This window comes from Haliotis asinina, chromosome 13 (assembly GCF_037392515.1).
Source record: "Haliotis asinina isolate JCU_RB_2024 chromosome 13, JCU_Hal_asi_v2, whole genome shotgun sequence".
NCBI lineage: Eukaryota > Metazoa > Mollusca > Gastropoda > Lepetellida > Haliotidae > Haliotis > Haliotis asinina.
Window position 1 is genome coordinate 5690541 of NC_090292.1, and position 24759 is coordinate 5715299.

Consider the following 24759-nt stretch of genomic DNA (forward strand, 5'->3'; position numbering starts at 1 on the left):
ATCAAACAACAAAGGCTTTAAAAGTATTGGCTGTTGTTCGTGAAAGCCTGATAGGGTACGCAAAGTGACGTCACCAAACATTTTATGAAAAGTGTATAAAATGTACTGTCAGGAAAGGCATATTTGAATGTATATAATTTCAACACATCTTTGAGAATATGAAATGTTCAATGTAGGTTTATCTCCCCAAAGACCTGCATACACGTAAGTGCTCTTAGAATAGTTTCCTTGTAGTTTATGTTTTGAGGTGAATGAGTTGGTCTGAATGATGTCATGAAGAGACTCTATATTTGTGTTTTCAGGGAGCAATTTTAGCTATCAAAAGCATACCAAGACAACATATCACCATCCATAAACCGTTGCTGCTGGAGGTGAAGAAGGTAAGGATGTATCCATATGTGTAGTTCTATCAGTAGTATTAGACGTTGGTTATTGATGTCGTAGAGAAGGTCGTAGAGGTAGAGGAAGTCCGTGTCGTCCACAGCGTCATCGTCTTGTACTGATGAGCTTGTGATGTCCTACAGTGAACACTACTGAGGTTGTGTCTAGGTACAGTGAGGCATGTCAAGTTGTGTTTAGACCAGAAGGCCCAGTCAACCACCAACAGCTCGCATCAGCTCTTCCAAGACTGTAAAATGAACTTGCCACAGTGGCACTTTGTGTGAGAAGAAAACAGCCCAGGTGTCTCACGACAACTTTGCTATTATCATCGTATCAGTATGTACTAACATATGGACTGCACAGACATCTATCTGCTAAACTTTCTCGTCATGTGGCGTTGTGTGTTCCTTTTCCAAGTTAGGTGATTTAAGTCCCTGTTAAGATTATGTTCATCCTCCAAAGTCCAGTTTGACATATCTGCATCAACGATTTCAAGTATATGATTAACATAAATGTGTCAGGACAATGCAATTACTCGCGTCAGCTAACTCAGCAGAATACACTGGTATTCAACGCTTCTCTTTCAGATAAAGGACCTGCAGAACGACCACCTCGTTAGGTTTATTGGAGCCTGCATAGATCCCCCTCACCAGTGTATCCTCACAGAGTACTGTCCTAAAGGCAGTTTACAGGTGTGTCTTGCAGGCATTGTACACATACATTTATGTTCTGGACCTCTTCAGTCCGGACATCAATCCTGTCTGAACGCCGGCAGTAGAAATTCAAATATTACCAAGAGCTCCTGTGTGATTACCAAGGACATCTTTCCCGCATTAAACTATGAAAAGAATTTTCTGTACCGATCAACGAGAGGTCATCAACTTCTGTTTGGGATATTAACATGGTCGTGAAGGAGAGTGATGTAGATCATATTGTCATTCCTGTAGAGAAAATATCTTCAAATCTAAAAGTAAGGTCCTGGATGATGAGAACGTCTTCATCTTTGACTAGCATATGTAGAAGTAGATGTTTCATCAGTATCTTGCTTGACAAGACTTTGTATCGAAACGTCGCACCACCTGAATAAAGAAGTTTTTCACCCATAAAGTTTCTCCCGTTTCCTAAAACACCCTAAGTTCCTCTCCCTTGTTTTCCTTGTCCCACTGTAAACGTATTAGAAAACATTGTCCAAGTGTGAATAATTCACATGTTACAGAGCTAGTTGAACACTATAGTACCATGCATACATACTCAGTGCGTACACTGATGATCTTAGTATCAGTCTCCGGATTTATCTAGTTCAGCCTCTATCTGTGTCTCTCATTCATTTAGTCACTGTACACTCCCAACTTCTTCTTTTCCCAGACCTGTTTTACTATATATTGAGGGGTTACGTACCTGTCATTTACCTACAGTCTCTGTAATGAAAACAATCACTGCCCCCATGATGTCCGTTGCATGTCAGTGTGAAGAGTTGCATCCTTTTCATGCTCGTGCAATTACTATAACGAGTACAATCATTGATTTTAGGATGTCCTGGAGAACGACCAGATCAAGCTAGACTGGATGTTCCGCTACTCTATAATGCAGGACATCGTTAGGGTAAGTGGCATAATACCAATGATACTGAGATTGGGAGAGTAGTAGAGTACCAGGGTTGGCAGCCGTTAACAAAGCCGGTCTGGTTGTCTGGGTAATGCAGAAGGCTACAGTGTGGTTGAGCCTTCACATCCTCGGAACGTACTGGCGACTTAGAATAGACAGAGCATTGTACGGGCTATCTGGACTGCGGGTAGAGGGACTTTACTGATGAGAAGTTTAAGCAGTTTGATTGTGACAGATCACATGAACCTATTATAACGCAACAGTAATATATGATAATCTGACATATTCCGAACTCATGAACTCACCTTTTACAATCCGTGTCTGTTTTCCTTTGGAGATATGTTCACTTGAATTTATATGTTTTATGTTAACACGTTCATCCAAAGTCTTGTACATTTGTGGCAGGTTTAATACAACAGTTCCTGTTGCCTGCTCACACTGTGACCATCTTTGACTGTTTGTTACTAGGGCATGGCATATTTGCATAGTACGGACGTACATTCCCATGGCAACCTGAAGAGCACCAACTGTGTTGTGGACAGCAGATTTGTGGTTAAGATCACAGACTTCGGTCTTCACTACTTCCGGGAGTCGGATGACGACATGGCAGAGGACACATACGCTTTCTACAGAAGTGAGATATTTCACGGTTGCATCTCACGCGCAATGCCCTAGCAACCATTATCAACTGCCCATGTTTGTCGTAAAAGGCGACGTTATTGATTGGCGGATCCACTATCGTTCTTTGATTATAATATCATAGGAATTTCTGATCCATACCTCGGTTGTTGGTTGTGTCTGGTGAAGCAACCATCTTTACCAACACAACATCTTGTCATAAAAGGAGACGTTTTTGTTGATAATCACTTGAACGCCCGATCAATTTCTCGGTGATATATTTTGACAGGATAGTTAGAATAGTTTCCATTGTGGCGTTAGACAAGAGTAAAAAAACAAGTTTTGAACACACATGTTTTCCAAATCATTGTCGAATGTTACGGTTTTGATCACCCGCTTGAAGTAACATAAAACTTGACAATTACATCAGGCTATGTAACAGCAGCGTGTTGTCACTACCTTATTAACGTAAATAACAGGTAAAATTGATATGAACGGTCTTTCTTCACAAATGACATACGTTATTCCAGAAACTGATAAGGACAGTATGTTCAGGATTTCATTACAACTCCATCTGCTTACACTGACTCGAGCCAATATCCACCATGACATACCTTGAATAAGCATGTTATTTAAATTGCAGCACGACAACATAAATAACTCATAACATCTATTGGTTCAAACGTGGAGAAGAGTGTAAGCAATACTGGAATTATCATCTTCAGGTAAACTGTGGACGGCGCCCGAACTACTGCGCATGACCAATCGTCCACCAGAGGGCTCCACAAAAGGTGATGTGTACAGTTTCGCCATCATCTGCCAGGAGATCGTCTACAGGAACGGTGTTTTCTACCTGCAAAACTTGGACGTCGGACCGCAGGGTAGGTGGAGATGCTGTGTGTCGCGTGGGCTCATGATGCACCTATAAAATACTTACCGAGCCTTCAAAATATTCTGAGAAACACGCAGAACCAGTATAAATACAATTAGAAACTTCGAGGGATATTTGGTGACTGTCATCTCAATCTTTCGTCGGTTACACAGATCATAGAAATAGAGAAAGACGGGAATGCCAACACTCGTGCTCAAACACAAATAGATTCCATTCGCGATACTTCGGCGAGAGTTTGGTTCCTCACTTATTCGCTTACACTCTGCGACAATGAGCCCCAAACTTCTTTTTCTTTGGATATGCTCGACGTAAGTGAATATATAACACCAATCGCACAAGACGATTTCCAGACTTTGTGTTTTTCGTGTTGCATGAATTGTTGTTATGAAATGAGTTTTGGTTGGATCGTCGTTAAAATGTGGCGGTTGATTTCAAATTATTTTCAAGGAATAAGCGGCTGAAATCATGTGTCTGTAGCTGAGTTCATTTCTCAAACACGTGAGAATATGGATAGTGCATTAAGTGTGAATGTCCATATAAGTCCATGAAAAGACCGTCGAGTGACGAATGCATGTTATTTATGTCCGGTGACTACTGGCTAGCGAACAGTTATCACCATAGTCTAGCCGTGTTTTTACAAAATAACTCCGCCGTTCGTTAATTAATGAACAGAATTGATTATAGTATGAAACAGATTGATTTAATTTAGCTATTCGTTGATGTGTTCCACCCGCACTCTGCCGCCGAACATGTTTTTACGTTGTAACACGGCGTCAGGAAATAAAGGCAGGAAAAATAGATGTTTTCTCACTATTAACTGTGTCAGTTATCACTATTCCGAGGTTCTCGTGCCATTCGTGAAATAACAGATATATTTACATCATACAGAAACCTGCGTAACTGATTGTGCGGCTACTTGCGTGCTTCACTTACAGTAGATTGAAAAGGAATGCAATAATGAATGACACGCATACTTGAGCTTGCTATGATGTAGGTCGTGGAGCATCCCCACCCCAACCAAATTATTCTTTTTTTCATTTATAGGATCCATAACCTTATTTTTGATTTTCATAGCCATATCTCTATTGTTCTGTTTTGTTGCCTACTGTGAACAATGTTCCTTTCTTGTCCTGTCTTGTCTTGTCAAACACCGTGGGAAGTATGCTGTTACCGTAACTGCGCACGTGTCATACTACGTACTGGCTGTAACTGTACGCTAGCCATTACAGTCGGTAGACTGACCTTTGCTCGTTGTATTGTTGGCCACCCATCTGAATATACGGTCTATGTGCTGTCTCTGTGGATGTGATCAGCAAATATCGTCATTTAACTACTAGAGTATTTACTGTGTCCCCGCCGCCATATCGCTATTGCACACCTACTCACCCTTGAACGGGTATTTGAACCCATTTCATTTCCCCATAACTTTCCAAGAACAAGAGTCACTTATCTGAATTTTGCGGTCAAAAGCCCATGACATGTCACTTTCCTTTCCATGTTTGTAGCGTTTGGTACACAGAGGACAAGAAAGCCTTGTATTCGGGATTACACTGTTTTAGTAACGCACAGAGTCCCATCCGGGGTTCAAACTCAAACCCTCACAGTCAGGCACCTAATCACCAGCACACAAATTCAGCCTACTAAGTCAGCCGAAATATTGTTAGAAAAAAATCGTTTCTTCGATCCATACTGTGTACACATTGGGTAACTCAAGTACAGTATGTGCTAATTTGCACTGTAGATCGAATAGCCTTACATGCAAATAAATCCCGCGCTCTCTTTCTCTCAAAGTCAGCCGCCTAAGCCGCTCAGCCACCATGACTTCCATTTACTGATTGATTTCAGTCTTTGATCAGTGTGAATATTTCCTGTTCCAGAAATCTTGGAGAAGTTGAAAAGCGGTCTGAGACCCTACTTCCGACCGACAATCGAGGAGTTTGACTGCCCGTGTGATGAACTAGCCGAGGTCATCAAGAGGTGTTGGGCGGAGGACCCCTCCGAGAGACCTGACTTCCAGTCTCTTAAAACTATCATTAGGAAGTTAAACAAGTAGGTTGTACGAGAGGACGCCTTGCTTATAGTTAGACGGCCAGGTGTCAACACGAAGCTGAATATCAGCTGTATACACTGACTGATGCGGAAAGATGGGTGTATGACTGGATGTAACGTGATATTTGATTGGCTGTTTCCAGGGAGGATAACAATGGCGATATCCTTGAGAACCTGCCGTCCCGGATGGAGCCGTGTTGACTTGAAGTAACATGGTATTTGATTGGCTGTTTCCAGGGAGGGTGATAAGGGCGACATCCTTGACAACCTGCTGTCCCGGATGGAACAGTACGCTAACAACCTGGAGGCTCTGGTTGAGGAGAGGACGTCAGACTACCTGGAGCAAAAGAAGAGGGCGGAGGATCTGCTGTACATGATGCTGCCGAGGTGAGCAGGAGCAGTGTGTTCTGGAGCGCCTCTGTTGACATAATCAGTTGGATAAATCTCACACATTTTACATACAGATGGGGCTGAGGGCGCCCATAGGCTCTCCGTTGTCACTATCACCTAATATGCATGTGGAGTTGGGTGAACTTGTCACGCCGAAGACACGGGTTCGATTCCTCACATAGGTACAATGTGTGAAACCAAAGTCAGTCGTTCCCTGTCGTGATATTGCTGGGATATTGCTTAAAATGGCATAAAACCATAGTCACTCCCAGCCCCTACATCAACCCATGCGTTTCGTGAGAGGCGACAAACGTAATCGCATGTGGGTCTGAACGAGCCTGGATGGGCTCAGGAACTTGGTGGACAGCGTAGACTGTTGCTCAAACTGTCAATTACTGGATCCAGACTCGATTACTTACAGCCGATTGCTATTAAGATGGCGATAAACAGTAAACAATCAAACAAACAATAAACACTGTCCAAGACAATACACAAATAGACAATACTCGGACGTTGCTTCTGCCGTATCTCCCACAGGAGCGTCGCTAACCAGCTAGTGAAGGGCCAGTCTGTAGCAGCGGAGTCGTACGAACAGGTCACCATCTATTTCAGTGATATCTGTGGCTTCACCGCCATGTCAGCTGAAAGTACACCCATGCAGGTCAGTGAAAGGCGTGACTTCCGGTCCTAAGCTGGTTCCCGGCGCCAACTTCCGATATCAGGCCTCAGGTCATAATTATTTTCAGTCTTTGCTATCTTCAGTGAAACGCCATTCCACCATAATTAATATCGTTCATAGGCTGTTCTCCTGTTGCATGCTGACCAACCTGCCTCTAGTCACTTAACCAGCAAAATATAACCCTGGGTTGACCATCGACATTTTTTTTTGTATCCTGTGTCAACAATGGTCACTTTCGAGCCGAAACACGCTAAACTGTCTTCAACTTGCAGACTCTCAGAACATGGAAGGCTGGTGTCAACACCATGGTCAGAATTGGGTCGAAAAGACGTTGGCAATAGAGTGCATCGTCTGTTCTTCCATTTAAGCTATCACAAATCATCTAGAAAACATTAGCACAGACAGAACTGCCCACTTAAACAAGGCACTATATTCACCTATTTTCTTTCCGGGTCATGCTATAAGTTAGGAGGGGAAGCTATGGTCTAAGGCCATATATGAGACGGGACCCAGCTTATTTCCAATACCATATTTCCGGTGACAAACGTGTATTCAAGAACCAGTTCCAAATTGCGCGACCGTCAAATGTGAGTGGACCAAGTGTACCTTGCTGGCATGTTGCAGCTGTTGACAGTCGTGATATTTCGCTAACTGGCGATGGTAAGATCGGAAATTTGTTAGTACTAGTAGAATTATCCGTTCCTTACTGTCCACTGACAACCAGGAGACCAAACGGTTCCAATTGGTTGTTTGTAACCGGAAGTACGAGCACTTTATGTTGTCTAATGTGTCGTACTATGTAAGTAATAGGTACATGACTTATCTGTTTTATACAGAAGTTGAAAATGAATCACTTTAAACATATTAAATATATCATTTTTCAAAACAACAAATGTTGGTGTAGTATGCTAGCTTTAGGGAAACACATTAAAGGATATCTGACGTATGTTTCATTGTATATCTTCATGACAGATTTTAAAATGGCGACTCAGTAAACAAGTACAACACCAGATTGCCACCTACAACAACCCAGTACAACACCTCATGTGCCAGTCACACCATGGCACATCATAATCTACATGCAACTCTCTTTCCAAAGAGCTACAATATGTCCAAACAAAACATGAATCTGAAGCCAAGCGTGTATCCACCATCGGAAGATTTGCTTTTCTTTGTTTTTAACACCGGCGACGAATTCCCGTCAGGTGCGCCGATCTATGTCTCGTAAGGCTGGAGCACGACTGTTTCCCAGACATCCTGCTGCTAATCACTAAATTGTCTGGTCATTACTCGATTATTTACAGACTGACGCCTTATGGGTGAAATATTGATAAGGGCGACGTCCTTCTCTTCTCAATCTTTTACTTTTTCCCGTCGGTCAACGGAGGTTAAAAATGCTTTCATATTTATTTTTTCATACAGGTTGTAGCACTGCTGAACGATCTCTACACCACATTTGACTCCATCATTGAAAACTTCGATGTTTATAAGGTAAGTGCACTTTTGACATGGATGTTCACAACTTGAAGGAATCTTTTTATAAGTTTCACTGACAGATTTCGTTGAATACAATAGTTGATTCTGTTGTATTACCCATACATGGTATTACAGTGATTCGAATCACTGTTGGGACAAAAGTTTATGAGAAAGAATATCTAGATTTGTGTGTATGTTTTATGTTGCATGAATTGCAATGAGTGAAACGGTGGAATTTGCGCTTCATTTCTTCTCTGATTTACTTTAAAGTGAAACATATGTTAACCCTGACAAACAAAAGCAAGTTGTGATTGCAAAAGGTTTGTGTTGTACGAAATATATGTTGTCCAAACAATGATTCGAACCCATATGTATTGTATACCGCGTGATTATGGGCACTTGCTCTTCACACAAAAACCCGAGGTTTAATTCAAAACCTCGATACAACGGACAAATGTTATGTGTCCGTAATGGTGCTGAATACTGTTGAAACGGTATAACACACAACGGAACAGGTTGTTCTCTTTTCAGGGGAGCTGAGATTGAAAATAAAAGTAAATCACAGTTGACAAGGGCCTCCTTTCACGCAGCACTAAGGTGACCGTAAGTCACTAAGGTAACCTTAATACAAGATTAAAGAACGCGAGTTAAGGTTAACCTTAGTAAAGGTTGCTCCGTGAATGGAGCGCCTGACTGACAATGTTATGACTGTGATGGGGTGTGTTAAATGTGATGTGTACTATGTCAGGTGGAGACTATCGGGGACGCCTACATGGTGGTATCGGGTCTTCCCATACGGAACGGGAACCTCCATGCCAGGGAGATCAGTCGCATGTCTCTCTCCATCCTGGACGCAGTACTGTCTTTCAAAATAGGTCATATGCCCAACAGGCAGCTGAAGCTCCGTATTGGCCTGCACACAGGTGGGTAGATCTAGCTATACGTCTAGACAGATGGACACAAACAGTGTGCGTATTAACACAACACTCAGCGATATACTAGCTATATGGAGGCTGTCTATAAATAATTATACATAGATAAGTGAAACATTATTAACATCTACTAAAGCAATTTGGATACGATGACATGTGTTAAACGAGAGAGAGAGAGAGAGAGCAACAATCATGGATTAAACATTGACATAGCAGTGTAGCACTTTCTGTCTGAATATACATTCACTAGTTCTACTATGTTGGCCTTGTCTGCAGGCTCTGTGTGTGCGGGAGTGGTGGGGCAGAAGATGCCGAGGTACTGTCTGTTTGGGGACACCGTCAACACTACCTCCAGGATGGAGTCCAACGGATTACGTGAGTTTCAACATATGTCATGCTGCCAAGTTTTTCTTCAGAGTGGTTGATATTCTCCTACTATTTGTGCCTCGACAGTTTCACCAAGTCCAGCAAGATGCCATACCATACACCAGATTCCACTTATGTTAATTCCGTAGTAGCTTCCTCGTCACGGGCGTCTTATTATTCTTACAGCTCTGAAGATCCACGTGAGTCCGCAAACGAAAGAGGTGCTTGATACTTTCCATACATTCCAGCTTGAATTACGAGGCCCAGTAGAAATGAAGGTGAGAAGAAGTAAAGACCAGATAATCTCCTGCATATACATATAGCATCGGAACTACCCGTTAGAAAGGAAAACATGAACTAGAACTATTATGAGTGATACATTCAGAGACATACGTATCTCTATGTGCAATAGAACTAGGAAAATAAATGAGTGACATACGTATCTCTATGTGCAATATATGTGCAATAGAAGTAGGAAAAGAAATGAGTGACACACGTATTTGTATTTGCAACAGGAGTCGGAAAGGAAATGATTGGCAACCGCACGTGTGTGTACAGTAGAAGTAGGGAAAGAAATGCTTGGATTATGTTCTTGTATTTGCAATGGACATAGGAAACAGCAAGATTGATGCGAGGAAATGATGAGGCACTGACACCAATCTACGTATTCCTAGTGGCAAGAACTAACAGTTTTCTTTTGACATTGAGAATCCACCAGGTGTTCTCATGGTGGTGCCTAAATTAAGTTAACGTAGTGTCCAGATCCCTGAAGAAATCCGTGGGGAGCGAGTTATACAGACCGCAGTATTTGAACGTCTCATTCCAGATTAAAATGACGACAACACACCGAGGTTCTTGAAAAGTAAAACTCTGTAGAAATTCCGGAACGATCATAGATGTCTGAGATACCTAGTTGTACAAATAATAGTGAATAAATTTCCGAATAACAGTGAGTTCGGATCACGTTGTACTGTTGGTTATAATCAACACTGGTAACTCGACGACTATGAAGTTCACAGAGGTGGTTTTGAGAACCTGATGATCATTTGTTAGCAACTAGGACTCTCTGAACTGGTATATATTATATATATATTGCTATGATTTAGGTAAGTCCACGGTGTAGAGACAGAAGTTCGGAGAACTACGAAGAGCAATAGCGTTGTAGTTGGGAGGAAAGCTAGAGTTATCTACCTTTGATTACTTGGTGAAGGTCTAGAGTTCAACGTTGAAATATCGCACTAATAATATATTCGTGAAGGACCGTCAATGGCGACAACTGTTATAGCGACAGCTGTTATACATTATGTATGTATAGTTAGTTCAAGCCTATGGCTCTAACATACCACGTTTTACTTGCAGGGTAAAGGTGAGATCATCACGTGGTGGTTACTAGGGGAGCAGGGCCGGTAGTACACGTCCACATCGCAGTTGTTGCTGCTGCAAGTCTAGTGTGGTCATGGTCGTGCCTGCCGATGCGGTCAGGAAGGTGACAACGCTGACAATTATTGTCGCTGGCGCCATATCCGCGGCGGTCGTGTTTCAACACCAGCATTACCAGGAACTGTATTGGAAGCCATCATATGCAGAGTGTCAGAAGTCACCTGGAGCCTCATGGCGCCAAACCCAAATCATTTCAGTATCTTAAGTTCATCACCAACATTTTGTGCCTGAAACCGATGGACGGAACCGTTGTATATACACGCATAAGGTAGTGTGTGATCGATTTATGGACAGGCACGCCAACCACAAATAGATGAACAAGGTCCATTGTTAACACCGTGTATACATGAAAATCGTCATGGAATATATGCATAGAACGATGATGATGGATGTATGCAAACATCAGTGTAAGACTTTGGGTCTTACTTCCAGTATCCTGGCTGAACCCTGACTGTGATGACGACAGGTCATGATCATGCTTGCTCAATTATGATAGTTTTACAAAGGCTTTCTGTGTCGTCCTCTCGTGTGATATGTATTTAACTTCTAAGTGGATTTTACATTACGGAACCCGATGCTGTGGCCGGTCGTTGACATCTTTCACCTGAAAGCTGCTGACAAACCAGCAGATTCAGAGACTCCAAAAGTGATCATTGCTCGATGAGTCTGTTCAATGTACCTGAGGTAACGTTACAGAATATGCACACCTGGGGCAAACGTATGCAGTCGGCCAGTTACATATCTGCCATCAACAGACCGACACTGGACACTGTATGTTGTCACATCGTCTACAGTCGCATCTTCCAGGATGATACAAATACATTGGTTGCTATGACAGTTATTGGTACTTCTCGCCGGACACATTGCAAGCATATGCATATCTGCTATAGTGACCGAGTACACGTGCATGGTACAGTGGTACGTTTTTTTGTGGGTAGCAAGTAGATGAAATGTTGGGTCGCTGCAGTGGAAGCTAGTTTGGATTTCGGACACGGGTTCAATGTGTAGACCGAATACCAGTGCCACACGCAATGATCTTGCTGTGATATTGATAAGGCTATTGAGATATCAGATATAAGATATAAGATACTGCTGAACCAAAAAAAACGCAACCAGAGGAAAAGGTATATGCTGTGTTGATCAAATTTATGTTAGGGAAAAAATGCGGACGTTCCTGCACCACGACATATATATAGCAAATTAAATGTGACACCCGATGGTGGTGTGTTTTGTTTTGAAGGTTCATAAAGTATCATATTCATAGAAAATCAACTTTAACACCTTATAGAAGTTTAACTGACGCAGGAAGAAGAATCAAGCCCTACACACACACGCACACACACACACATACACACACACTAACACACACACACTAACACACTAACACTAAAACACTAACACTAACACATACACACATCTAAGACCATACACATGCATGCACATACACGCGCGCACACACACTAACACACACACTAACACTAACACATCTAAAACCAAACGCACGCATGCACACACACACACACGCACATGCCCCCAAGCACACACACCAATCAATCACACACAAACATACACACACATAAAAGAAATTCAAGCCGTTGTATATATAAGATAGCCAACACAGAAATAATGTGCTATTAAATATAGGCTGTGCATGAGTTACATTTAAATGATATAAACAGAAAATATTAGTTTGCAAAACAAGAATAGTCTTGTTTAGGACACTTAACCGATGTGCGGAATGGTTAATATTTTGAAATAGTTGTAAACGTGTTGTGCGGAAAGATTAGGAATGATTAATACTTGGAACTAGTTTAACGTGTTAGCTGTGGTGAGGAAATATGTGAAAATAATGTGTTATTCATGTACAGTTGACAGATACCATATTTATAGGAAAATGAGAGGAATCTAAAGTTGGTAGTTTGTGTAAAAGATTAACCATGTTGTGCAGGATGCGTTATATTTAAATGCATTAAAGAAGAAAACTAAATACAGCCTTATCATGTTATGCTCATTGTCTAAAGGGCGTAACTGAAACGAATGTGTGCGTTATATAGAGATGCTTGATAATTCAGATGACAGGTACTGTAGTCTTGCGGACGAGTGTTTAGGTGGGCACTATTTTGTATACTGTTTGTTGAATGTAGTCATACTTATAGCAGCATTCATAGATTACGTGACTTTGTATATATTGGTACACTTCCAATGTTGTGATGGTTTAAAAAATATATTAAATATGTACCAATATAAATATTGATCAAGTTTCACCCCTTTTCTTGACAATCATGTCTTTCTGTTAGCTCTGTGCTTTGTCAAATGTTTGACAGTGTTTGAGAAGAGACACGCTTGTCACGCTTCGTGAATGACTGATCAGCCTGTTTGGGTCAGTCTTAGCACAATTGCTTGACCTTATCTACCTTAACATATTTTCTTCCTTGGTCGTTTGGGGACAGTGGAGTAGCCGAGTGGTTAAACCGCTCGCTCATCGCGTAGAAGACCTAGCGTCGAATCACCACATATGTTCAGTTTGTCTGGGTCCACGCTGAAATCGGCGTAAAACTATACACACACCAATATGACAGTGCACATATATCCCTGCTTTCAATGATTAATAAACTTTGATATTTATCTCTCAAACGGGTTCAGGTTTACAGGGACTGACAAAACAAAGAGAGTTTTAATGTTGTTCTACACTGATGAAATTGTGAGGTATAAAATGTGTTTGACGATGAAAACTCCTCTCTCGTCGACCTTGGCTCATCATAATCCTCACTATACAAATTCTATCCATTATTGATTAGGGGACACTTTTCGGCGGACTGTATTTATCTATATTTACAGAACATTATTGTGCATAAATAGACGCAGTTCAGAGTTATCGATTTCACAGGACGTCACCTCGAGTGTGGGTTGCGACTTTACATTGTGACAGGACACACATGAACAAGACATTATTTGCAAGTTTAGAGGTCCATTCGCACCCAGAAAACCAAACATATATCAGTATTGCAACTACGTGTATCAAGTGTACGTATTGAAGGTTTAACATTGATGAGTCGTTTACAGTTATATTACTGTTATGTCACCATATCTTTCTCTTGTATTTTTCTTTATTATGTCTAGTTTTGGGATCGTCCAGAATACTCCTTTTCCACTTGGATGTATGATCATCCAGTGATACAACTATTGTTTTGTGTCATCTCACATGCTGTGCTATTGTATTCAATGACGGATTTCCTTCTACGTTATTGATACTGTTGCCCTCGTTCATTTTGACTGACTTTTCAGTAACACATGTTTAGTTCTACCGTCTTCTGTGTAATTATCGCCCCGGGGGTCTACCAAACAAGAAGCCAAACTGCCACGTGCTGGAATATAGTAATCGTAGATTGTGGTCTGGTGACATGAAACGTACAAGTAATTTTAGGTTTCTGGGCTTTAAAGGTAGGGGCGTTAAATACATATATTACTGTAGTTCTACCTCGGCAGATGCTGCACTGTTGATGCTTACACGTGTACAATAAATGCACTATCCTCCGTATTGTTTTGCGTTCTTGCTTCTGGTGAAATAGCTTCACAGGCCGCTTTCCGTCGTGACAAGCACACTTCAGACTACTTCACGTGACCCTTTGGTTTGAATTATGTGTTAAATCTAGTAATTAGTCATCAACACCGTAAAATCTCTGCTTAAAATTAGGATTGAGAGTTCAAACGGCAACGTTATTTTCAGGTCAGTTCATTAACATTTTCGATTAAAAATAATAGTATTTTCATGGTTCAGATGCACGGCAGGACGTACGATTTCTCCATTCAGCTTCGTGCAGGCCTTTCCAAACAGAAAATGTGAACGTATTTTGTGGTGAATAGCTGTAGGTCATTTAAGATGATAATTAATTATAGGTTCCTTCATGTTCTGTGAACCATCACTTCAAACGAAGAAGTTATCGCTCAATGCCAAAAAAGATTCTGCAAAAGTGAAAACAGAAGTTGGTTTTACCATTGTTTGTAAACTGGAATTACATTCTAGCATGCTTCAGTAAAACATCAAAGCGCCGACAGTACCTTATCAAAGGATGAAGAACACTGTAGTTTTAGGTCACACTGAACTGACGTCGTTATCAAACACGCCGTTGCTAACCGACGTCACTATTTACGCCAGTTGTCATGCGTAGTACAGTCTCCTACAGTGCAACCAACTCTGTATGCAAGCACGCCATGGATTGCTGGCTCTTCAGTCTGTGGAGACATTACCTTTTCTACTAACAGACGCTTCAGCTTGTCCGACAATAAAACAGAGACAGATAATGCTTTCGTGGAATGTCACGTTACTTAGACAGATCTAAATGTACTCATCTTATCAAACACTGGGAGTAGATGTGCGACGTTCATATTTCTCTGTGTGTATAAAACAAGATATTACGGATGTCAGCTTCGTTAATGCACATCATTTCAGGGCTATTTTACGATAGCTTCATGGTTCACTGAAATAATCACACACATACACACACACACACGCACGCACGCACGCACGCACGCACGCACGCACGCACGCACGCACGCACACACACACCAAACTAACGTATGAAGTAAGTGATACCCCTGCATGTCATGTTGAAAAATCGCTATTGGGATTTATATGTTGTTTATTGTTTTGTGAGAAGTATAGTTCAGAGCAAATCTGCCGGCAAATTGTTTATCAAGTAAACCTTCGTTCATTTGGCTCACTAAAAGCACGTTTAAACGTAGGGGCAGACAGCACCAGCGGTATATATAGCACGACTTCAACGTAGAGCATTAACAAACATCGTCATGTGTAATTTCTGTCTTAAAGTATCTGGTATTGTTTGCAGTAGGTTTTGTACGAGTGCTTGCAGATATACCATTGCAAATATGTCGTCCAAAGGTTTTGCATGTAAAACGTTCATAACAATCCTGGATCATTTCAACATTTATAATTTATACATACATTAGATCAGAATCTATGCGTGCAAAACACCGCCTGAAAAATACTGTTTACGTGTTGTTGTTGTTTTTTTCACGAAAAACAAACCCCGCAGGTTTCTGCCTTAATGCGAAACGTGATCCGTCAAAAATGAATTTGGCATCTGAGGAATCAAATGCAGTTTGTCGAATCCCAACCCACTGTATGATAAAATGGACGTTCGCCCTGAACCATTGCTACACATTTTGGTCGGAACGAATAGCATTTCTTTCTGAGACAGCTAAGACCTGTCAGCTTTCAGTGGGAAAAATCCGGAGTGTCTGAAACTTTTACTATTTTGGTGAAATCCAAGATTTTAGTAATGACATAAGCAGGAAACCCTACTGCCCAGTGCCCGACGTGCCCAGTGACGCCTTTCTCTACGGCAAATCGCGAGTGCGTGCGTGCGTGCGTGCGTGCGTGCGTGCGTGCGTGCGTGCGTGCGTGCGTGAGTGAGTGAGTGAGTGAGTGAATGAGTGAATGAATGAATGAATGAATGAATGAATGAATGAATATGGCTCAACACCGCATCAGCGACGTTGCAGCGACTCGCCGTGAGAAAATATCTTTCGATTTAAAATACTGAAAATAATAGGTATGATGGTAAAAATCACTACAATATCAGCCAGGTATCACTTTCGTAGGGAAAACCTGATCTCCGAAATAAAAATATGTATGTTTTACACACTTTCTTTTTGATATGCTCAAATCAAGTGTCTAGAAACGTTGTTAAAAACAACATAAAGTAGGAACATAGTCATAGAAAGTTTGTTTTTGATAGCAGAAAGGAATGTGTTTCAATAGAAAGGAATGTGTATAGTTTCTGTGTCCGATACTCGTACAATATCGCCGAATCACAATCTCATCTTGGCGAATTAGTCCAGTAAATAGATTCCGCCCAGTACAGTGGAAGCTGTCTAAACCGGCATTGGGACTGAAGAAATAATCTGGTTTAGACCATGTACCTGATTGTAGAGCTTATTATGAATGTACAAGTAACGAACGGGACTGAGGCTTTACATTGTTTGCATTTGTTTTCTGCCGTAGTTGAATGGTGGGTATTAGGTTTGGCATATTAGGACAGATATATAGTTCCCAATGTATGACATGATAAAATGTAGTTTTATCTTGGTGCTTTCGTCGGTTCAGTCACGAGGACCCGGTATTCTTGTTCAGGGCATCTTTGAGCACTGTATTCCACGTACGGCAAACTCTATTTCATAATTATTCCAGTTAAAACATGACCTGCTGGAGGATAGTTGTAGGAAATAAAACGGTTACTTCTTTGGGGGAACCAACGATGTTAGTGGCGACACACCTGGTAACCGTGTAGTGGTATCGCCTGCACAAACTGTCAGCCGCCTAAACAATCCCGTCGTATCGGCTTACTTAATAGTAAATGGGTACCCCGTGGTAAATGTAAAATGACGTGGTCCCCACGGTGGAAAACTATGAATACACAATGACATTTCTTGAAAGTGGCCAAATGTAACATATTACATTTTCTCAGTAGCGTACAGCATCTGTACTCTTGTCCATGTATTTGTTGAAATAGCGGTTCCTGAGCTGTAAAGGCGGCTTATTTCTTAATGGCACTGTGTGTTCACAATGAGCATCTCACATCTCGCATCTCGCATCTCGCATCTCGCATCTCGCATCTCGCATCTCGCACCTCACATGCAAGGAGTAACAATTACGTAGTACTCATTTAGGTGGGTGGGCTGTCTAAGGCGCAGGGTAAGCAACCGAAAGGTGCCTGGGTCGATTCCCACCTGTGGCCGAGTGCACAAACATTTGAGCTAACATTTCTTACAGGCTCTTCCAGTCTTGTCACAACCCCTTAGTGTGCAGCACATAAAAGATCCCACACATCCGATGGTAGGTGGCCATATACTGGACACACAGACACATTCGGACACCTAGTTGTGGGTATAGTAAAGTGCAGTGTCACTGAACAGAATACTTTTAAAATGTGTCCCAGTTCAACCAGCTGACACTGGGTACCTTGCGAGGATGAAGCTGTGTGAAAATGCCGACGAAGAGGCAGCATGAGTTGAATACTCCCCAGGGACCCGAGTTGTAATAGATGAATACCGAATAAAAGACATCCTTTGATATAAAGGAAAACCCGAGCGCCTTGAGCATGTACTAGTTGCTTAGATATGTCAATATCCTGTAGTAATGGTCCTCTGACACTTCTAGTTTCAGTATCAACAAGGTGTAAACAATGCCCTCGTTTATTAACACAGAATGAGGACAATCTGAAATCATCAAACAAAACTGCGTTCACAAATAAACCCGAGAGCAGATGTATAGCTGTAGTTCTGCCAGGCCCACCCGGAGAAGGTCGGGTACTTGATGGGGTTCACCATGGCGATCCTGTAGTTGTACGGGTAGGTGGCTGATGAGGGTTGAGCCGGCCCCCAGGTGGTAAACGAGGCTGTAGTTGTCAGGTCCAGCCAGTGCCACTCGTCTAAAGCCATCACGTAGTAACCCCCGGTCCAGTAGCCGTACGAAGGATAAGTCGTCGCTGTAAGAATGACGTCGTCGGGGTGTGATGATGATTTTTCGTGGAGTTGCATATACAATGTGAATGTCCCCTTTAAAATTAATGTACAAAGTAAGTGATACCCCTGCATGTCACGTTGAAAATCATGCCACATGCATTTTTGTATGTTGTTTCTGAGGATCACTGAAGGTTACATTCTTTTAGTATTTACTTTTCAGTAACATGGCGGCAAAAATCGCTTTGAGATTTATATGTTGCTTATTGTTTTGTGAGAAGTATAGAAAACTCTACCGGCAATCTACCGGCACGTGTTGTGATTCCTGGCAAATTATACACGCCAAGATTTAAAATGAATGATTTTCGTCAACATCTAGCTGACCAATACGTCGTTATCCGTGTCCAACCCCAAGCCCCCACCCACACGTTCCAGTACACTCACAGTTGATGAGCTTGAGTTGCGTGACGAGGAAGGATTGTTCCTGCTGCGAGTTGACCGACACGAGGTCAGCCCCTCTTCTCTTACAATCCTGTCTGGCCTGTGTCCACGTGACTGCCCAGCTGGCGATGTAGTAGCAGCTATGAGGGCCGCTGATGAACGTCGGGGGACATGCTGGCAATATACACATGGAAATTTAATTAACCAACAGCTTTGTTTCGACAAAAATAATTCTATAAAGCAAGATACAACATGTTAGTAAAGATTTCAGACATATGCCCTGTTTTCTTAATTCATAGAAATATAGATTTCTGAATTAGGTGTAAATTATGTAATTTCCGTGTGCATAAAACACTCGGCTCCGCACACCTCTCGGAATACACCTCGACAGCATCCTTCCGTGTTTCAAGAAGGGCTATATACGCGAAGTCATGCAGAGCTGGATATCTCGATATTCATAACTGAATGACAACTTTCCTCCAGCATGTTCCATCTGAGCATCCTTCTCACATGAAAAGACAGAAACTACAATTACCACAAACCAGCAAAATCATACAGAAAACATCGTAACCTCATTTCTCCACTGTTTGAAGGCAAGACTCTGTTTCAACACGGGCAGTATCAGTTTACGTTGGTTCGGTTCTAAATGGATTCGTGGTAACTAAATCGTCCAACCAATTAAGTTTGTTTACCATACCTTTTATAGTGCGCGTGTGTGTGTGTGAGAGAGAGAGAGAGTGTGTGTGTGTGCAGGTGTGTGTGTAGGTGTGTGTGAGTGTGTCTTGTTAAGTAGTAGACATAAACATGAGCACTTACTCACTCATGAGATTTCATTTTCTTCGGTATTTCTTTTGCTCCACAACATATTTCTAAAAGCCGGAATTGTAATGTCCAAATATAAAATAATCAGTTTTGTGGCAAGCAGTGGGAACAAAATGCAAATTGCCACAGAACCTTCTTGGCTTAAAACGGAAACGATTTAACTGAAATGCAACATGGTGTATTGGACCTTTCTGGAAACGATCGACACAATTGACAACAAATGGAATGTGCAGGATGGTAGTGAGTGAAGCAATTTTACATCATTACCAAAGCGGGTGAACCATTTTTATGTTTTTGCTCTACTCTTACACGTCATACATTACACCAGATGTGGACCAGAAATCCGTTCTTTGGCGTGACGGGCGAGCGCTCTAACCACTAGACTACTATATCGCCCCTGTGAAGAATCAAATTGTGTTTCTTTTTCTCACTACAAGCCTTGAGCTTCCAAGGCAGTGTGTTTTTACACTCACTGTGGGAACCGGTTCCTGAGTTCCCCACTCCAGGTTGTGTCCCCAGAGAATCTAGACATAGACGGTCGTTGCAGTCATCCCCAGAACAACACTGGTAGCATGGTCGTGGCGTCGCAGGGTCATCATCGAGGTCAAGGTCAGTAACCTCCCTACGTCCAAGGATACCGAGGACGGCTTCAGCGTTGAAGTACAAATCACACCTCTGTTGAAAGAGGACATGTTGAAAAGGACGGTTGTGCAAAGATCATCAAAATTGAAAAATCTAAAAAAATAATTAAGAAACAAAAACAACAATATCGACAAAAAAGGTCAAAAGAAACAAGTAAAAAGTCACATTAATATGAAAAATAATCAGATCATCATTTGACTATCTAAAATGAAAGTCAACAGAAAGTTAGTCTGTCGTACAGACCCTGAAGTATATATATCCAAGAAAGCCGACGCAAGTCTAGAAAATGTGGCAAGTCTAGATTTCCATAGCTTCTGAAAATGAAGAAAGTCTCAGGGCTCCATTTCATTATATTATTGTTTGCACTATGGACGTTTTTTCATTAAAATATGTTCATTTCAGAGACTAGATGTCAGTCTAACAGAAAGTATACGCTTCAACACCATATCTGATCCACAGATTACAAAGGTTATGATCACAAAAACCGGAACACGGCCAATTTAAGTGACAAAACAAAACAGTTATACCTATCTAAATTATCACTACTGACAAAGCCCAGCGTATACGAACACTTCTCTAGCTGTATGTTTTATTATCAATCAGTGCATCTCATCGTTCCAGTGTAATCTTGTTTTATTCACTGTAATGCAAACTGTCCATATAAACACGAAGAATAAGTCTTGGGTATACTATATCATCAAGGAATGACCACATGTTGTTGGATGTGATATTAGCCAGCACCAAACATCGCTGTGAGCTTTCGTCTGCGCCAAAGTCTATGAAACAAGGTGTTCCGTATGGACACCTACCGTCTTTTCCTCACATCCCATCCGGAATTTCTTGTCCCCGTTGCTGTCAGTGAATTCCTGGGTGAAACAGATCTAGGGACAGAAACATTTGTGCGTTAGAGACTCCTTCTCAGACGTAAGAACCTATATGCTTGGGCTGTTTGTTGAAGTACTCATGGTTTCATTGCCTTGGTGTTTATGGGTGCACTCAGCAATGTTCCAGCTATATTGCAGTGGTCTGTAAATGATCGAGTCTGGACCAGACAAGTCTGTGACCAACAGCATGAACGTCGATCTGCAATATTGGTACAGGATAAGTGTCAACCAAGTCGGCGAGCATAACCACCTGATCCAATTAGTTGTCTCTTACGACAAGCATGGGTTGCTCAAGGTCAGATCAAACTCGGATCTTCTGCAATACAGTAGATAACCAAATGGACATCATGTTTCCCGCCAGAGTAATCATATCTCTCTAAATTAGCCAAATTAAGTCAAAGTGAGTTGAACGTGTCATGATACTTTTAAACATGCTCCCGTTGAATTAGAACCTCCAATACACAGAAAAACATGTATTTTGAGCAAAAGTAAATATTCTCTCCCATGGGCCATTTTTTTCTCCCACTGGCGAAATGTTTATGCATAGCTCTAAATTAACCAAATCATGTCCAAATGAGTTTTGTGTCACGATATTTCTAAACATACACACATTCATTTACAATCTTCAAAACATGAATTTTGAGCGAAACTAAACACGCTCGGCCATTGGCGAGTGTATATACTTTGAACATGTTCCGGACATAATGTACGTTACCTCTCCCTGTCCACACAACGCCCACTTGTTACAGGAGAGAGGCGAGTCGGTTCCGTGACACTCCAAGCACCGAGCAGCTGCGAACAACGATAGCACGATTCCAGTAGAAAGTAGTGATATAGCACTGATTACATCGGCATTGTCATTATGTCATTTCGCGTAAGGAAACCGGAACAGTTTTCGTACGCCTGTCCACACACACACACACGCGCGCACACACATGCACACACACATATACACACACACACATACCTACACACACTCTCACATACATTATAGGTAAGCAAACGTAATTGGTTGGACGATTTAGACAACAACAACAACAACAACAACAACAAAACACCAAACCAAACAAACCAAAATACAACAACAACAAAAACAAAAACAACATCTGGAACACTTGGAACACTTACTGCTATCTCGTCTCACCATTGCCGAGACCTGGTGCAGCAACAGCAACACGATCACCACCAGTTTCATCTGAGGTAAGAACAACAAGAAACTTTGAATCCACGGAATGCCCACTGAAGATGTCATTTGTTTAACAAAATACGTTTTGTCTGTTTTGTAACTATAGGAACCACGTTCATGCCAGTATCATTTTGTACATTGTTTATTCACATACCCTTAGGTGTATCTTTCAAACACTGTCTCTGTTCACAGTGTTTTGATAATCAATGCATTATAAGGCTCTAAATCTGATTCTAGAAATCGGTGCTAGAAATGAATCTCATGAACTTGGTATTCAAATCAGAAAAGTATGCAAAGGTCAATACACAAACTACTTTCAGAAAACTCCATAAGCGCCATGCAAAATTGAATCCTAACCCGTTAACATTACAAATTTCCATTGCGCAGTGCAAGTGACGACCTTCAGCACTGTGTAATGGAAAATATTCTAACGCCAGTGCTCAATTATCTTCATATAAACACACGTTCGTTTTTCCTCTTTTCAGACTAATTTTAAGAGTGACATTATAAGATAATGAGATTATTAACCTCGGGTGTTTCCTTGTCATTAACATTAAATGTTAGGAATAGAAGTAGTATGATGTTAACTGGAGATTTTAAACACCGGGTATGTCAGTTACAGTACAAGAGTCGTGCATCATAAAGCAGAAACCCAGCATTTAAAGATACTGTGCAGCATTGCATGTCATGGTCCGTGGGTTCGAATCTCTGGTTTATGCCGTTAACGCTCATTACTGACAAGATTCTTCCGACCCCGAACAAAGCACATGCAATATCACGGCTGACACATCTTTATCATCACCAACAGCAGGCTGTAATCAACCACCCCACTACTCCCTAAGGAAAAGGAAAGTTGAGGTTCTTTAACTGTCCAGTGTCCCTTTGAAATAGGACACATGAACTCAGTGCATGTATCGGGACTATGTTACGACTAGCCAATCTTTCTACTTACGTTAACGGGTCGGTACGTTAGCCTTGTGTTTAATACACTCGGGGACCAAGATTCATTCGCCCACATTGGTATAATGTGTAAAAGCCGAATTGTTGTGACTCTCATAGTGATGTTGTTGCAATATTGCTAAAAGCCGGATAAAACTCGCTCACTCACTCAATACCTGATCCGACATGAGTCAAATACTGTTGGAAGTGGCGGCAAAACGACACATGCACACAATAGAGTGAGAAACCGGCAGACGGAGCAGAGCTGGTCTGCTTGTTAACAGTCGGTAGCGTCTGCTGACTGCTGGACACTCTGTCGTGAAAGACCATACATAAGACGTATACCAGACATAAACACAAAAGTCGACACATAGGCCACAAAGTTTAGTTATATGTAATCTAACTGAGTCACACAATACTCTACCACATCCCAAACAAAGAAGACAATGAAAGAGGTAAATATGTAAGTAAACCTTACACTGTCATCCATCGGCGCGTGAAGTTCTTATCTTGGTTAGCAGACTGTGGGACTAGCAGCAGCTGTCTGGTACAAGTCGGAAATAACGTCTAGTCGGGTGTAGGGAGTGCACATAATCAGTGTCGTGAGTCGTGATAGGCAACACGCAAAAACGAAAAAGCAAAACCATTGTTGCTTGTAGTGCTTTGTGTAGATTCATGTACAGTAAGTCATATTACCCATCAGAGTGCGATGCAATGGTTGATTGATTGGTTTCCTTGTTGGTTGGTACATTGGAGAGTAGGTTGGATGGTTGATTTGTTGGTTAGTTGTCATTTGGTCGGTTTTGACTGACTGGTTGGTTGGTTGGATGGTGACTAGCTAACTGGTAGATATGCTGGTTGATATGTTGACGACTAACTGGTTAGTTGGTTGGAGAATGTAAGACATGAACATCAACAATACTATGACACACACAGCTGGTAGCCTCCTCAAACTCAACATCATACAGCCTTTCTGTTGTTAGCATTTGACAACTCTGGTCTGTTGAATCTAAGTGACACAACGGACAGGGAGATTTTAAAATTATTGTTGTTGTTATTTTGTTTTGTTTTGTTTTGTTTTGTTTTTGTTTTTTTGTTTGTTTTATTTGTGTGTGTGTGTTTGTTTGCAGTTATATATTCTGGAAGACTAGGCTCAGGCATATTAGCCGCATTTGGAACACATGTAATAAGGTCAATCACTCAAGTCTACCGATCACTAATGGCAGTAACGTGAGGTACAGAGGGCAGTGAGTCACTTGTTACTGGAGATTTCATGATACTGTGAGTTTTAATAGAACAAAGTAAATCAATCTAAATTCTTCAGTGCCAACATTTTTCTTAAATAGTTTTATCGTTCATTTAAAACAGCATAATAGTTCGGTATCTTTACGATTTTCTATTTGGAATTGTCAGTGTCGGAAAGGTTCTTGAGAACTGAACAAGTCTTCTAGCTTGTTATTAGCTCTTCATCTGCGCAATAATAACGGTGTTCAGTCATACAATATGTATGTTCTGAATCAAACACAGGAGATGTC

General features: G+C 41.5%; 2 protein-coding genes across 3 annotated transcripts in view; one reads left to right on the top strand and one right to left on the bottom strand.

The window, feature by feature from the left end:
- The window catches only part of LOC137260375 (atrial natriuretic peptide receptor 1-like), a 75061-nt gene extending 61969 nt beyond the window's left edge, over positions 1-13092 (top strand). Inside the window, exons 10-22 of the mRNA XM_067798049.1 lie at positions 303-380; positions 969-1073; positions 1912-1983; positions 2455-2620; positions 3330-3485; positions 5374-5545; positions 5783-5932; positions 6473-6596; positions 8037-8105; positions 8839-9013; positions 9299-9397; positions 9575-9666; positions 10748-13092. Coding sequence (XP_067654150.1) covers positions 303-380; positions 969-1073; positions 1912-1983; positions 2455-2620; positions 3330-3485; positions 5374-5545; positions 5783-5932; positions 6473-6596; positions 8037-8105; positions 8839-9013; positions 9299-9397; positions 9575-9666; positions 10748-10798 — 1509 coding nt within the window. The 3' untranslated portion in view covers positions 10799-13092. The remainder of the gene's footprint in view (positions 1-302; positions 381-968; positions 1074-1911; positions 1984-2454; positions 2621-3329; positions 3486-5373; positions 5546-5782; positions 5933-6472; positions 6597-8036; positions 8106-8838; positions 9014-9298; positions 9398-9574; positions 9667-10747) is intronic.
- Positions 13093-18027: 4935 nt separating this feature from the next.
- On the bottom strand, positions 18028-23791 carry LOC137260064 (uncharacterized). Of its 2 annotated transcripts, none has more exons than XM_067797757.1 (7): positions 23703-23791; positions 22228-22294; positions 21815-21891; positions 21025-21096; positions 20047-20248; positions 18755-18925; positions 18028-18336 (listed from the first exon to the last, which is right to left on the bottom strand). In XM_067797757.1, the coding sequence occupies exons 1-7, from the start codon at positions 23712-23714 to the stop codon at positions 18077-18079; spliced, it is 861 nt and encodes a 286-aa protein (XP_067653858.1). In that variant the 5' UTR covers positions 23715-23791; the 3' UTR covers positions 18028-18076. The 2 variants fall into 2 exon arrangements, with proteins under 2 accessions (XP_067653858.1, XP_067653859.1); XM_067797758.1 differs by lacking the exon at positions 23703-23791 and adding an exon at positions 23401-23537.
- Positions 23792-24759: the final 968 nt, after the last annotated feature.